At 49.7% G+C, this 15,816-nt stretch overlaps 1 protein-coding gene across 4 annotated transcripts in view; it reads left to right on the top strand.

The window, feature by feature from the left end:
• CSNK1E (casein kinase 1 epsilon) overlaps nt 1-15,816 on the top strand; it is a 65,007-nt gene that overhangs the window by 47,504 nt on the left and 1,687 nt on the right. For 3 of the 4 annotated variants that reach the window (XM_043966967.1, XM_043966966.1, XM_043966968.1), the window contains exons 6-10: nt 1,973-2,143; nt 4,216-4,364; nt 11,239-11,431; nt 11,769-11,908; nt 14,771-14,836. In XM_043966967.1, the coding sequence (XP_043822902.1) occupies nt 1,973-2,143; nt 4,216-4,364; nt 11,239-11,431; nt 11,769-11,908; nt 14,771-14,803 (686 nt within the window). In that variant the 3' untranslated portion in view covers nt 14,804-14,836. Of the gene's footprint in view, nt 1-1,972; nt 2,144-4,215; nt 4,365-5,095; nt 5,176-5,290; nt 5,772-11,238; nt 11,432-11,768; nt 11,909-14,770; nt 14,837-15,816 lie in introns of those variants that run through there. The other variant, XM_043966969.1, reaches the window with a different exon arrangement.

Here is a 15,816-nt window from a genome sequence, read left to right as displayed (position 1 = left end):
TAATAATAATTATTATTATTATACAAAATGAGGGAATTGGACAAGATTAACTTCACAGACATATTTGTGCCCATTTAGTACAGAACACTGTACTAAACTCTAGGGGAAATACAAAGTTTAGATAAGACAATCCCTAAGTTAAAAGAGCATACAATCTAGTAAAATCTGACCTCAGAGAGTTTCCTGTGCATCCACTTTGGTCTTTCTGGATCTCTCTTTCTCTTTCTTTTTTTTTTTCGTTTTTGCAGGGCAGTGAGGGTTAAGTGACTTGCCAAGGGTCGCACAGCTAGTAAGTGTCAAGTGTCTGAGTCCAGATTTGAACTCACATCCTCCTGAGTCCAGGGCTGGTGCTTTATCCACTGTGCCACCTAGCTGCCCCCAGTCAATAATAATTAATAATTAGTTAATAAACCTGTCAACCTCCCTCCATATTTCCTAATCTGAGCTATAAATAGTGAAGCAAACCCAAGATCCATTGGGTCTTACTGGCCTGACATTTGCTGTTCCCAGGCCAAGGCAAATGGGGTTTAGGGCCTCTTGAAAGGATAGGCTAATCATTCATTCATTCTAATATTTTTTAAAATTTCTTTTTTTTCATTTAACAACATTTATTTTCTCTTTCTCTCACCTTTCCCCAACTGGGGAGAAAAGAGAAAAACCAAAATCTTCATAATAAATATGCTGAGTCAAGCCAAGCAAATTCTCACAATTCACTAAATGCCTACTACATCTGTAAGCCCTGTTCTGGAGAAGCCACAAAGGCATCCCTGCCCTTCACAGAACTAACAGAGTAGGTGTGGTATATAATGCATACACAGATAATTGGAACATTAGTCAGAACATGATGCTCGCCATAAGAGAAGAGATTCAAAGGAGGGAGAAATCACTTGGGAGATGGGGATCAGGGAAGGCTTCGTGGAGGAGCTGGGCCCTGAAATTAGCCTTGAAGGACAGATATAGAATTTTGATATACTTAGATCAGGGGTAGAGACAAGTGTAGGAATGATGTGAACAAAGGTTCGGAGGCTGAAAAAGGCAGAGCTTGTTCAGGGAATATAGAGAGGTCCAATTTGGCTGGATCACAGCATATATAGAAGGCAGTATGGGTTAAGGATGGAAGGGTAGAGGGCAGCTAGGTGGTGCAGTGGATAAAGCACTGGCCCCGGATTCAGGAGGACCTGAGTTCAAATCTGGTCTCAGATACTTGACACTATCTGTGTGACCCTGGGAAAGTCACTTAACCCTCATTTCCCCACAAAAAAAAAAATCTGGGTGATAACCAGATTAGGGAAGGGACCCTGAATGCCAGGTTGAGAACTCTAGGCCAAGCGCAGTGAGATTAAAACAGTGGGAATTGTTGAGAATTTTGGAGTGATGGAGTGAGAGGAAAGATTGAACTAGGAGACAGAAAGACTGAAAATAAGGCATTTGTTTAGTTATTGCAGTGGTTCAAGCAAGAGGAAATGCGGGTCTGAAGTGGAGTGATGGGCATGGGAATGAATGATATCAGCCCTGGGCTGACCTTCATGAGGGAGGTCTGGTCCTTCCTTTATTCATGCAGCAAACACTGCTTAGTGCTGGTGGTGACAATGACAATGCAGTAATGCTGCTGGGGGGTAGAGGCAGGATGACCTGTGCTCCTTTCCCCTCCCTGAGCCAGTCAGAGAGGCTGCAGAGCAGGTCCAGCATGGGCCAAGAGATGACCTCTAAGGCTCCTTCCTCCTTAGATTTCAGGATTCCAGGAGGCATGAAAAACAGGGCTGGACAGTGCCCATATTGAGCCGAACCTTTCCCGTGTCAGCTAGTAAGAAGTGTTCGAGGTGGGATTCAAACCCAAGTCTCAGTGATGATGGATTTTAAGTAGGTGCCCAGTTGGCTTCTGCTACCTATGGCCCTCTGATGTCTTCCCTCTTTGCTCCCTTACTGTAGGAGCTGGAGCTTGACTGTCTCCTTCCCTCTTTCTCCCCTCCAGAGCAAAGCCGCCGTGATGACCTGGAGAGTTTGGGTTACGTGCTCATGTATTTCAACCTGGGCTCCTTGCCCTGGCAGGGCCTCAAAGCAGCCACCAAGAGGCAGAAGTATGAACGTATTAGTGAGAAGAAGATGTCCACACCCATCGAGGTCCTTTGCAAAGGATACCCCTGTAAGTAGCTCTCGTACATGGAATAAAACAATCAGTCCATCAACAAGCATTCGTTAAATCCCTACTACGTGCCAAGCACTGTGCCACAAGATAGAAGTGGATCACCGCCCCCTGCATCCAGCTTCCATTCTAAAGAGGTAGATAACACAGGTATTAGAAATAAAATGCACCTCTGGTGCTGTCCAAGGTGCTGACGACCTCCTAGTTCCCTGCTTGGCACAAGGCCACTAGGTTGGGGACAGTGAAAAGTTTGTGGTTGGCATGGTTGGGTAATGGGCAAGGTGACCAATAAGGGACCAGCAGGTACATAGAAAAAGGAAGCCCTGGAGGCCAGGTTCCTAAGCTCAAAGTTAGTGACTTCAGAGATCCTTCATGAAGGAGAATCAATCAAGATTTATTAAGCTCTTACTCTATGCCAGGCACTATGCTTAGAGCTGGCCATACAAGTACAAAGAATGAGACCATTCCAACACACAAGGATCTTACATAATTTTTTTTAAATGTAATTTTTTTTAATTAACAAAAATCTATTTTTTCTCCGTCCCACCTTCTGCTCCATTGGGAAAAGAAAAAGAAAGAAATTATCTTGTAACAGATATGCCTAGTCAAGCAAAAAAAAATCTCCACATTGGCTGTGTCCAAAAATGTTGGTCTCATTCTACATCTCGAGTCTATCATCTCTCTCTGGGGATATGACTAGCAGGTTCTGTCTTTCAAATGGGGAATACAGCAAGCACATATAAAAATTTGTACAGCCAAAAAATAAAATAAAATAAAATAGTACAGCTTTAAAGTAAAGGAGGCCACCTAACGTCCCTTCCAGTTCCAAACCCATGCTCCTTCAAGCCCATTAACAGAGGCACCTTCTTAAGACTGGAACCTGCCAAGCTGGAGTCTGTCTTCAGAAGCAGCTGACAGTTCCCTACCCAGGAGTTCTCTATGTCAGTGAAATCACAAGTTTGGTTAAAAAAAATACATTAGGGGGGGCAGCTAGGTGGCGCAGTGGATAGAGCACTGGCCCTGGATTCAGGAGGACCTGAGTTCAAATCCAGCCTCAGACACTTGACACGTACTAGCTTTGTGACCTTTGGCAAGTCACTTAACCCTCATTGCCCTGCAAACAAAAAATACATTAAATTGCATTCTTTTTGTGTGTGTGTGTGAGGCAATGGGGGTTAAGTGACTTGCCCAGGGTCACAAAGCTAGTACTCAAGTGTCTGAGGCTGAATTTGAACTCAGGTCCTCCTGAATCCAGGGCTGGTGCTCTATCCACTGTGTCACCTAGCTGCCCCCAAATTGCATTCTTAATGAGTGGCAGGAGGGGCTGGACAGATAGAGAGAATTTTGAACTGAAAATGATAAAGAAAAGAAAAATACATTAAGGCAAAACCAGGCAACTTTACTTTTGATGTGCCTTAGGTCTGATCAAATGTGACAGAGACCACCAGTATTCACAGCCCTGACAAGGTTTTTTCTCATCTAGGCTAAATCTGAAGGGAACCGATATCGAGGTCAGTCAGTGGTCAACAAGCATTTATTTAGTGCCTATTATGAGGACCTGAGTTCAAATCCATCCTCAGACATGTAATTGCTGTGTGACTCTGGGCAAGTCACTTCATCCCGTTTGTTTCAGTTTCCTTGTCTGTAAAATGAGCTGGAGAAGGAGGCGGCAAACCATTCCGGTATCTTTGCCAAGAAAACCCCAAATGGGGTCATGAAGAGTCAGACAGGACCGAAGATAACTGAACAACAAAATGTCTGTGTCAAGTGCTGAGGGTTCAAAAGAAAGGCAAAAAGACAGTCCCTGCCTGCCCTAAAGGAGTTTGCAAACTAACGGGGGCAGAGATAACACAAAATTATATACAAACAAGATATATACCGAATGGATGAAAGGGATCATCCTATGAGGGCCAGTTTTCCCCTGCCCTTAACCCTGACCCTTCCTCTGCCCCATTTTAGAGATTACATTTTTTTTTTAGAACCGATTGCATTGGGGGTAAGTGGGGGCAGCTGTGTTGGGGGGAGATTCTCACTGTTTTCTCTCTTCTCGCCCGTCCGGGACCGTCTCCCAGCTGAATTCTCCACATACCTCAACTTCTGCCGCTCTCTCCGGTTTGATGACAAGCCCGATTACTCGTACCTGAGGCAGCTCTTCCGTAACCTCTTCCACCGCCAAGGCTTCTCCTACGACTATGTCTTTGACTGGAACATGCTCAAATTCGTGAGTCACCCCCCCCCCCCCCCCCCCCTTTCCCTTCCCGAGCGGCGGCTATCTGCCATGGGAGCTAGTGGAGACAGATGGGAGGTGCTCTCGTAGTCTTGAGGTCTGCGGCGGCCGGCGGCGGTAGGCGGCAACGGCAGAAGCAGCAGCAGGCTTCTGGCTTCGGCTTGGCTGGGCGCGCCCATCCCTTCCCGGCTCTCCCTTGTCCCGGCGAGAGGCAGCATCAGCGAGGGCCCGGAGGGTAGGTGGCCCCCACCGGGGTAACTGCTGTCTCTGTCAGCAGGGCCAGGCTGGAGACGGAGCTGAAGTCCCGTCTCCTGCGCATCCCGCAGCGCAGGGACCGAAGAGCTGGCTTCTCTCCCTCGACCCCCTCGGTGCCTCTCGCTGGGGGGGGTGGGGGTACCTTGGTAGCTGCCTGACCACCTTCCTCACCGCGGCCCTGCTGTTGTCCTTCCTCTTCCCCGTGGCTGCTCTCCACGCTGCATTGCGTGTGGCCCTCTTCCCCCCAGCCTCCCTTGCGGACAGCTAGGATGCCAAGAGCATCCCTCCTTTCCTTCCCCCCAGGGCTGGGGGGAAGGCCAAGCGCCTTCCCTTGGGATGGAGAGTCTGGCCTGGCCGCCATCTTCCCTTCGCTGGAAGGGGCCTCTCGGGGTTCTTATCTAGGGCGGGGACGGCTTTAGGACCTCCAACATCCCCATGTCTTGTTTCTTCTAAATCTCTTCCCCGGAAAGGGAGCTACCCCAGGACAGTCTCGTTCTTTCGAGAAAGAAGTCAGCCCACACCCAGGTCATTCGGGCCAACCTATGTACTGGTAAGGACCTGTTGGCGCGGCCTGCCCTTGGCTTCTATTGATTATTTCTCAGCGGTCTTGTCCCAGGTACCAGGCAGCTGAGCTCCCCCACTTTGTGCTCTGTGTCCCCTTCCAGGTGCCCAACGCCCCTGGGCACCCCGTGCCGTGCAGACGAGCAGGTGGAGGAGGTTGAGGAGATGGAGGAGATGGGCTACCTTAGCCACTGGCCCGTGGTCTGGACCCCAGGGCCCCAGTTCTGACCTCACGGAGGCCCGTGAGTGCAAAGCTGAGAATGTCTACTAAACCAGGACCTGTGGATAAGGCCCAGGCTGAGAGCAAGCCAGGAATGGGGTCTTCCCGGCCCTGGGGCATGTCCCGCCCCGAGACGTAGTGACAGAGCAGAGGTGGTGTGGGCAAGCTGTCCTGAATAGTCTCTAGGAAGGCATCCTGAGCTGGTACTCTGACCTGCCCAGAGAGCTGGGCTGAAGGCGGAGATGACCCTCACTCCGTGTCCCGAAGGGGCATGCCGGATGGGACTAGACAGCCATCTTGGTGGCCTACCAGTGATCTCTGTACCAAAGCTGAGCTCATTAAAAAGGCCTCTTCCTTACTCATCTGGCCGTGACTGTCTCTTAATGTCGTCAGTGCCAAGTGTCATGGGGCAGGTCTCCTGTCCTCTCCTGGCTGATCATGTCTTGCTTGAGCCATCCCCTCCAGGGATGCCCAGTTCTCAAGTTCCTCTTTTCTGCTCAACTCAGTTCAACAAACATTTAGTCAGCACCTGCTGCATGCAGACTGCAGTGACGAACGCTCCTTACCAAAATCAGTGGTCTCATTCTGACTATTTCTCACCTTGCCCTCAAGGCCTGGGGAGCAGCCCCAGTAAGCTATTTTTTTCCAAATGAGGGACAACTGAAGTCAGTCATGGTAGGAAAGGAGCACCACGTGGTGAGCTAGGGAAGAGGATGAAGCCGGGGCTTGGGAAATATCGCTATGGGGGTCTCTAAAGTACCGTTTGCCGCCTCCCACATGAAACTTTCCACACCTTCTCAGTAGCTCCAACACTCATCATCTCATTTGCTCTTCCAGAGCCAGAAGCTGGAGATTCAAAAGAGGGTATAGATTTCCCATCGATTCAACCATGGGCATAGAAGGCATGCAAAAGTCTTCTAGAAAGCCGTGTTTGTGTGTGTGTGTGTGTGTGTGTGTGTGTGTGTGTGTGATATCTATTCTTGTCATTTACAAATTGGTCACAAATTCCCAAGACATCAACATCTTTCAGGGACCATTCGAAATTCCAGCCTGAACACCATACCAAACCATCACCAACCATTCCAGGAGGGTTCAAACTGCCGTGACTCTCTGCTTGACCTGGAAAGGGCCATGACTTCTGGGACAGAACCCTTAGGAATCATAGAATTGGAGAGCAGCCATTTAGTCCAGTGCATATCAGGAAGAAAGCCCTAATTCTAAGATACCTGATGGATCGAAGACCTGAGGAGGAGCCCATCCACCACCTCTTGGGGCTATCCATTCAGAGAAAGAGGCAAAGTGGGGATCCCTGATAAACCCACCTTGGAGAAAGCTGAGGAGTCCAGGAAGGTGCTCCATGTTGGGACTCCCTCTTTCTCATCCAGGTCACTGGGATATCAGACTACGTGAGGCAATGACTCACCCTTAAACGTAGACCTTCAGGTTGGTGGCAACTCTTGGGAAGGTTGGTGGGACCATCTACACTCACTATTCCATGGCCACTTTCCTGCTGTGGCCTTCTATTTTATTTTGGATTTGGCTGCTATGAATGGACAGATTCCTGATCTCCCACCACTGTTGGCCATAGTGATCTGGAAGATTCCTCATGTGGGAAAGGAGAATATTTTCAGTAAACATGTTGACAGGACCTACAGAGAACCGCTCTGCAACATCCCTGATGAGTGGTTACCCAGCCAGCCTTTGCCTGAAGACATCCGGTAACAGAGAGCTCACCACCTATCAAAGAAGCCCATTCTATTTTGGGGCAGTTCTCAGCGTTAGGATGTTTTTTACTGAGCTGAAGGCCAAGTGGGTGGAGCCTCCAACTGTTTCTTGTTCTGTCTTCTGAGGCAAAACAGAATAGGACTAATCCCTTTTTGTGGGACACCCCTAAAGATACTGAGGTCTCCCCTCCCAAAGTCTCAGTTCTCCAGGCTCAGCATTCCCAGTTCTTCAGAACCCACTTCTACTCATGCTTGAGGGATGACAGAGAGCAGAGACTCCCACCCTTCTCTTTGCCCTTCCTTCCTTATGCCCTTCCTAAACTGGGGCCCAGGGCTCCTGATACGTGTGACCCAGGCAGAGTCTAGCAGCACGCTCGCCCTCCTAGTTCTAAATGCTTCGTTTACATCTCTACCCCAATCCATCTCAGTATGCCAGAATGAAAGAGGTCAATATCTTGTTAGCAGCTGACTCCATAGTACACAAAGGAAGACCAGAGTTCATATCCTGCCTCAGATGCTTACTAGCTGGGTGACCCTGGGCAAGTCACTTAACCTTCTGCCTCACTTTCACCATCTGGAAGATAGGGGTAATAAGGGCACCTACCTCACAGGGTTGTTGTGAGGATCAAATATGATAATATTTGTAAAGCACTTTGCAAACCTTAAAAGTGCTATATAAATGCTAGTAGTCATCACACCATCATCATTACTGTGAAAAGTGCAGAAGGTTAGAGATGGATGTGACCATGCCGTCACTTAGAGCCTTAAGGGTCTTTCCCTCGGGTTTTGTCTCTTAAAATTCAGGTTTCTATTTCTTGACTCTCCTTTCCTTTCTTCTTCCTTCTTTTCCTCCCTCTTGTCTGTCCTGAGCCTGAAAAAAGAGGCCAGGCTTAGTTGAAACCTGAATCTGGTCTGGAGAAAGGACCGACCAGAAGCCACTCAAGAGTCTGTAAGCCCCAGGAACCTCTGACTTAATAACCTGGACGTTTGCAAACAACATCTCCTCGGAGATCCTGTGGGGCAAAGCTGTGGCACTCACTGAAGAGGGGTGAGGGAGAGGGACGCTTGATCCAATGAGGGAAGGGCACGGCTCACCTGGGAGGTCCCTTCCACTGAGAGTCCCCACTTCCCTGCGGCATTCTGCTTCACTTTTCCAGGCCTGCGGGTCTTGCTCCCCAAGAGCCATGTGGCAATCAGAAAAAGCTGGCTCTGGAACTCAAGGATCTGGGTTTGAGTCCTGGCCAAACCATTTCTTACCTCTCTGGGGTCCATTCCCCTGATTTGGGGGTTGTCCTACAGGGCCCTTAGGCCACTCGTGGTTCCATCCTGTGCTCCCTCCTGGTCTGAGACACCTCCATTCTCATGGCCTTCCCAACGTGTGGACTCAGGGTGGGATTTTTGAGAAGGGTGAGGGCTGAGTGGGGCAGGGAGATGAGAATTTGAAACATTGCTTCTCCATTTGTCCAGGGCTCCCCACAATCGTTTCCTGGCACCTCTATTTCCACACCTTAGCAGTAGCTGCTGCCAAATCAGTAAACTCCCCCCACCCGCTGCTAAGAGGGCCAAAGTCTTTATCTGCTTATTTGAGTCCCTTTGGAAGCCTGGCAGGGCAGATGTGGAAAAGGCATTTTATTGGGAAGAGGGCAGGGAGAAGGAAGGGAGTCTGGGGAAAGAGGGATGCCATGTTCCATGGAGTTCCTCGTCTCTCTAGGGGTCCCATCAGGGAGGGGGGAGTCAGGTAGCATCCTGCCCTTCCCTTCAGCAGGGATCCTTGGGGTTGCCCTTCTCCCTCTCCAAGTAAATCAGCACCTGATTGTTTCGATCAATGTGTGCTAGATGCTATGCCAAACACCGGGAATACAAAGAAAAAGAAACATTTCCTGATCTCAAAGACCTTATATTCTTTCAGGAGAGACAGTATTTACACATATAAATATATCCAGAATTAACACAAGGTCATTTGGGAGAAAGGGGGAAACCACTAGCAACTAGGAGGGGCTCAGGAAAACTTTTTGGGGGCGGGGGCAATGAGGGTTAAGTGACTTGCCCAGGGTCACACAGCTAGTAAGTGTCAAGTGTCTGAGGCCGGATTTGAACTCAGGTCCTCCTGAATCCAGGGCCGGTGCTTTATCCACTGTGCCACCTAGCTGCCCCCAGGAAAACTTTCATAAAGCAATGATGAGCTCAGCCTCCAAGGAAGGGCAGAGGGAGGCCCTTCCAGGCATGGAGGATGCTTAGTGCCAAGACCTAGAGATGAAGGTGGAGTGTTGTGTGGGAGGAGTCGAAAGGTCAGCTTCTGTCCCCAAGCCTGACCGATCTCTAAGGTGCTTCCTTTGGCTGAGGTTTCTGGGATTCCCAGCATGGAATGCCGAAAGGCTGCCTGTGACATGCATTCCCTCCCATTCCACTCGCATAACCTTGCCCGGGAACTGCACAGCTAGGGGCTGGGGTGAGGGAAGGAAAGACAGGACACAAAGCAGATCTGGCCTACAAGCTGGTTGAGTTACGCCTCCAATCAGTCATCATGGAGACAGGCAGGCCTTTCTTGAGCATCCTGTGGAATTCTGGGCTCCCCAGGGAGCTAACTCTCCCTTCAAGGACAGGGGCAGGAGGTGATTCAATGGAGAAGTCTAGTAGGATATTCCAGTTTAGATACAGGTTTAATTGGTTGCCTCTCGTGAGGTTTCTTCTAACTCTGAGAGTCTGGACCTCTGGGATTCCCCTGAGAGCACCCATCCCTCCTGCCACCTCCAGGAGGCCTGGTCTCCTAGGGTCTTGGAGAGTTTGGGTCTCCTCAGAAAGATCCCACTTGGATCTCTTTGGTCTAAATGGAATGTCCAACAGAAAATGGAAGATGCTTTTTCGATCGTTCTAAAAAGGAGTTTTTGTGGTTCCTCATAAATTAATAAAGGAAAAACAAAAAGGGTGTTTTTAAAAAATCATTGATGCTTCCATAGAATAACTAACATTTGGGTAAAACATCTTATGTGCTTTAAAAATGTTAACTTCCCACACTACAGACAGCAGGGTCTAGTGGATAGAGAGCCAGTCTGGAAGGCAGGAAAGCCTAGGTTCGAGTTCCACCCCTGGTCATTTGTCACTGTCCATATGCAACTTTTAAAGACTGACTTGAAGAGAAGGTGCCAACCTGCATTGGTGGAGGGACTTTATTCCTTTGGGAGTTCCTCATACCAGTGAAAGTACTGGTGTAGTCCCTATCCCGTTTCCAGGGAGGGGGGCAGTGTCCCTTGCCTCTTCCTGGGAGCTGACGGGCAGGTTCCTCTCAATTTTCCACCCCCATACCCCGACCATGACTCTGGGATTGAAGGTGTGTATATGTGTGTCCCCCCAACTCAGCCTTGAGCTCTCTCCTCTACAGATGCGGCCCCCTTCCAGTCAACCCCCTGCCCTTCCCTGCGCTGCGCCCCGGGACCAATTAGGTAACTTGCCGTCACTAGCTCTGCGCTCCGCTCTCTGGCCTCTCTCTCTCTCTCTCTCTTTCTCCGCTGAATCTTGTCTTAAAACCTGGGGAGGCAGCTGCTGAGGAGCAGCGCCCCAGGGAGTCCACGGCCACTTTAGCCTTTCCCCACCCCCTCTGTTTCCTGGGGGGTCCCACCCGGATCTAGCCGTCGGCTCGTGGTCTCCCTTTCACTGCTTGAACAAGAGCCACTGTGGAAAGGGACACCACCCCGTAGCCCCTAGGTAACAGAGGGGATGGCTGAGGGCGGGGCATGACAGAAACTCCACCCCCTTCTACCTTTTACTTTGGACCCTCTCGACCTCCTTCTTCATCTCCTCATGTTCCTTCTCTCTTCTGGCTTTGCTCTGAGAAGACCTGGGTTCAAATCTTGGTTCTGCCTCTTATAACCTGTGTGATCTTGGGCAAGTCGCTGCCCCTTCTCTGGGCCTCCGTTTCCTTCTCTATAAAATGAGGGGATTGTACAAGATGATCTCTGAGGTGCCTTCCGGAACTCAAGTTGGTGGTGCTCCCTTCCCCATCCCTCCGGCCTGGGAATCCCCGCCTTGGGGCCGATGTTGCTATTTCCTCCGGGCGATGCCAAACTCTCCCCATCCCTGTTCTGTCATCCCCTCCCCCCTCCCCCCACAGGGTGCGGCCCGGAACCCCGAGGATATGGACCGAGAGCGGCGGGAGCACGAGAGAGAGGAGAGGATGGGCCAGTTGCGAGGATCTGCTACGCGGGCCCTCCCCCCGGGACCCCCTGCTGGTGCCACTGCCAACCGCCTCCGCAACGTGGCCGAGCCCGTGGCTTCCAACCCAGCCTCCCGCATCCAGCAAGCTGGTGAGTCTCGGGGCTGGGAGGGGCTGGGGTGGCAGGGTTCCTAGGATCGTACACTTAGAGCCCGAAGGGACCTTCGAAGTCTTCAAGTCCCAGAGAGGACCGATTTGTGCACTGACAGGCGTTTGTTTATTAAGCACTTACTATCTGCAAGGCACTGTTAGAACCGCGCAGGAGATACAAGGAAAGGCAAAAACATAATTAACCCTTGCGTCGGGTCAAACCCGAGGCAGCATTTGAACCCAGGGCTTCCTGACCTCAAGTCCGCAGCTATACATCCCTCCGCCTCTGGGCTGTGGTCGCCGTGGGCAAGACAGTCTTCCCTTTTATATTCCTCTAGGAAATACTTCTCCCAGAGCGATCTCACGGGTAGACAGGGAGAGGAAGGTGAGCATGAGGTTACACCGAGGGGCACCGGCCAACGTCTCCTCTTCCGACCTCACAGGACGCCAAGAGGTGTCTCGGATTTCAGCATCACAGGTGAGTGGATATCCTTGCTTCGTTCGTTCGTTCGTTCGTTCGTTCGTTCGTTCGTTCGTTCGTTCGTTCGTTCGTTCGTTCGTTCGTTCGTTCGTTCGTTCGTTCGTTCGTTCGTTCGTTCGTTCGTTCGTTCGTTCCTTTCTTCCTTCCGTCATTATGAAGTACCAGGCACTGTGGGAGGTGCTGACTAGAAAAGACAGAAATGAAATCCACCTGGCCTTGGAGGAATTGACGTGCCACTTGGGTAGAATGTAAAACACAGAGGAATAAAAGAAGTGTTTGTTTTTGGTCCTTCGTTCTTCAAGAGGACCGTGGCATAGGAAGGTGATGTCATGACTTGCACTGAATTGGATGGGAGCGAGGGAGGGCTGTTCAGAGTCGCCAGCCTCCCTCTCTCCTCCAGAGCCCGTCTGGCTCCAGCGGCGCGAGATAGACATCAGAAGCTAAGCAGGGTCGGGCTTGGTCAGTACTTGGATGGGTGACTATCTGGGAATTCCAGGTGATGTTGGTATATGAAGCCAGGTCCCGAGTAATTCCCATCGTGGAGGCTAACATCTGGGGGGGATCAGGAGAGGCTTTGACAGGAGCTGAACGCTAGAGGAAGCAAAGAGTGCATGAAGGATGTGTAATAAGTCTGGAAAGATAATGGCGGGGGGGGGGGGGGGGGGGGGGGGGGGGGGGAGGAGAGATGGTAAAGCCAACCAGAGAAGTCTGTATTTTACCCCACAAGAAAGAGGGAGCTCCTGGAGCTTCTTGAGAAAGGGAAGTCGCATGCTCAGGCCTGTGCTTGGGGATACAAATTTGGCAGTGGTGCCAAGGATGTATTGGAAGGAGAGGGGAGGGGGCAGCTAGGTGGTGCAGTGGATAGAGCACCAGCCCTGGATTCAGGAGGACCTGAGTTCAAATACAGCCTCAGACACTTGACACTTGCTAGCTGTGTGACCCTGGGCAAGTCACTTAACCCTCATTGCCCCCTTCCCCCCCCAAAAAAAAAACAAGAAAAGAAAAGGAAGGAGAGGGGAGAGAGCAAGATCAATGAGGAAGTGGAGCTCCCGGCAACCAGCGAGGAGGGCCTGAACTCAGGTGGCAGCTGTGTGTGTGTGGGTGGGGAAGGGATTGGACACAAGAAATTTGGTGATGAGACTTCACAATGATTAGATATGAAGGGTGAGGGAGAGCTAGGAGTCAAGGATGACTCTGAGGTTATGTCTATGGGTGACTGGAAGGATAATGGCATCTTCAACAGAAATAGGAAAGTTTGGAAGAAGGGCCAATTTGAGGGTCAAGATGGTTCAGTTTGGGATATGTTGAGTTTGGAACATTGGTTTGCTTGGTTTTTTCAAATTTGATTTTATATTTTTCAATGAACAAATGTCTATTTTCTCTCCCGTCCATCTCCTGGTCCAAGCTCCAATATTGGAGAGTTTAAAAAAAAAAACAAATCAAAAAACCCAAGACCCTTTATAACAAATATTCATAGTTAGGCAAAAAAAAAAATCCCCCACTGGTCGTTGGGATATTGGGTCTGAAATGTCCAACAGGCAGGCAGTGATCTGGGAGTCATGTTGTAGAGATGCTCATTAAACCCGTGAGAGCTGATGAGATCACCAGGAAGGACAGTAGAAAGAGAGAATGCAGGAGAGCCCTGGGCATAGCCAGTGCTAAGGAAGCAGGATCTACCAAGAGACAGAGAAGGAGTGGTCAGGCAGGTGGCAGGACAACCGAGAGAAGGTGGCAGTGTGAGGACTTAGAGAAGAAAGAGTCTAGGAATATGGAGCAGTCATCACTGTCAGGTACTGCAGAGGGTCCAGATGGATGAGAAAAGACACTGGCACTTGGTGATTAAGAGGCACCCGGGAGGGAGAAGAAAGAAAGTGAGGGATTCTGAGCTGGGCATGGGGAGGCAAGTAGATTCATTCATTCCAGATTCCTTTTCTACCTCAAGTGTGAGGTGGGGAGAGAAGAGATCCCTCACCCACTCCTCTCCCAAGCCAAGGCCATTTTTTGTTTTGTTTTGTTTTGAATTTTTTTTTTTTTTTGGTGAGGCAATTGGGGTTAAGTGCCTTGCCCAGGGTCACACAGCTAGTAAGTGTCAAGTGTCTGAGGCCGGATTTGAACTCAGGTCCTCCTGAATCCAGGGCTGGTACTCTATCCAATGCGCCACCTAGCTGCCACCCCAAAGCCATTTTTAATGTAGTCGGCAGTTGCCGGGCAGCCTGGACCGAACACTAGGTTGTGTATCCTGACAACTGAGTTCTGTCCTTTGTCCTACCCTCAGCTCACTTAAGGATCTTGAATTAAAAATTGGCTTATTCCTTGAATTCTCTCATTATGTGTACTGAAATAATAAGAGCTCACATTCATAAAGCACATTCCATACACTGACTCATCAAGTCTTCAGGTCAACCCCTCAGGATAAGGTGCTGCATTTAGCCCCATTTTTCAGATAAGGAAACTTATCAGATAAGGGGTAGTGACTTTCCCAAGTTCACACAGCTAGTGTCTTGAGGCCAGATCTGAACTCATGAGGATGTCTTCCTTATTTGAAAATGTAGCATTCTATCCCCTGTGCCACCTAGCTGCCTGGAAAAGCAGTGTACCACAATAGATAGAACCCTAGGTTTATAGTCAGGGGAGACCTGGGTTCAAATCCTGCTTCAGAGACTTCCAACCTGTGTGACATTTGACAGGGGGGATTTGAAGCGGGCCTCAGTTTCCTCATTTTATACATTGACTCCATCCCCTTTCTGGGCCTCAATGTACTAAAATGAGGAGTTTGGACCCAATGGTCTACAAGACACCGTCCAGCTCTGTCTATATGCCATATAATCTGGATATTCCTTGTTCCTTGTTCTCCTGCAGACAAGCGTGCCATTTGACCACCTCGGGAAGTGAGGGGAAGATGCCACTGGACCAGTGTTTGCTTAGGTAAGTCACCCTCTTCCTGGGGTGCCAAGTCCCCTGGCCCTCGCCCTGCCCCCCACCCCATGCCCATCTTTCCACCCTTAGGACCTGCTCTCCTGGGCCTGTCCGAGGGCAGCAATAGAGGAGCCCAGATCCTTCCCTTTGGGAGGTGGAGGGGGGCAGATTAATGCTGGGGAGTCACCCCAAATTTATTAAGCAGTTGCTTTGTGCTGGCCACTGTGCTGGGCATGGGGGACATAAAGAGAAGGCTGGGGGAAAGTGACCATCCCCCACCCTCTTCCCCTGGGAACATTAGCTGGGAGGGGCTGGGAAGGGTGGGTCGTCTGGGCCTGCCCAAGATTGGCTTTAACAAAGATGTCTTGGGGCAGCTAGGTGGCACAGTAGATAAAGCACAGACCCTTGATTCAGGAGGACCTGAATTCAAATCCAGATTCAGACACTTGACACTTACTAACTGTGTGACCCTGGGCAAGTCACTTAACCCTCATTGCCCTGCAAAATAAAAAATAAACAAATGAATAAATGAAGGAAGAATGAATGAATTAATAAACAAATGAATGAATGAATGAATGGACAAATAAATAAATGAATAAATAAACGAATGAATGAATAAATAAATGAGTGAGTAAGCAAATGAATGAATGAATGAATGAATGAATGAATGAATGAATGAATGAATGAAGGTGTATTATTAAGTATACAGCTGAGGTAAATTGACGGGCCTAGGATCACACAGCTAGGAAGTGTCAGAGGCCAAATTTGAACCCAGACTTCCTGGGTTCTCTTCTCTACTCTCAAAGAAGTATCATAGCGGGGCAGCTAGGTGGCACAGTGGATAAAGCACCGGCCCTGGATTCAGGATGGAGCTGAGTTCAAAGCAGGCCTCAGACACTTGACATTTACTACCTTCGTGACCTTGGGCAAGTCACTTAACCCTCATTGCACAGCCAAAAAAAAAAAAAAAAGGAGGTATCATAGGACTT

This window comes from Dromiciops gliroides, chromosome 5, assembly GCF_019393635.1.
Source record: "Dromiciops gliroides isolate mDroGli1 chromosome 5, mDroGli1.pri, whole genome shotgun sequence".
Classification (NCBI taxonomy): Eukaryota; Metazoa; Chordata; class Mammalia; order Microbiotheria; family Microbiotheriidae; genus Dromiciops; species Dromiciops gliroides.
This window is presented reverse-complemented; position numbering and strand designations above follow the sequence as displayed.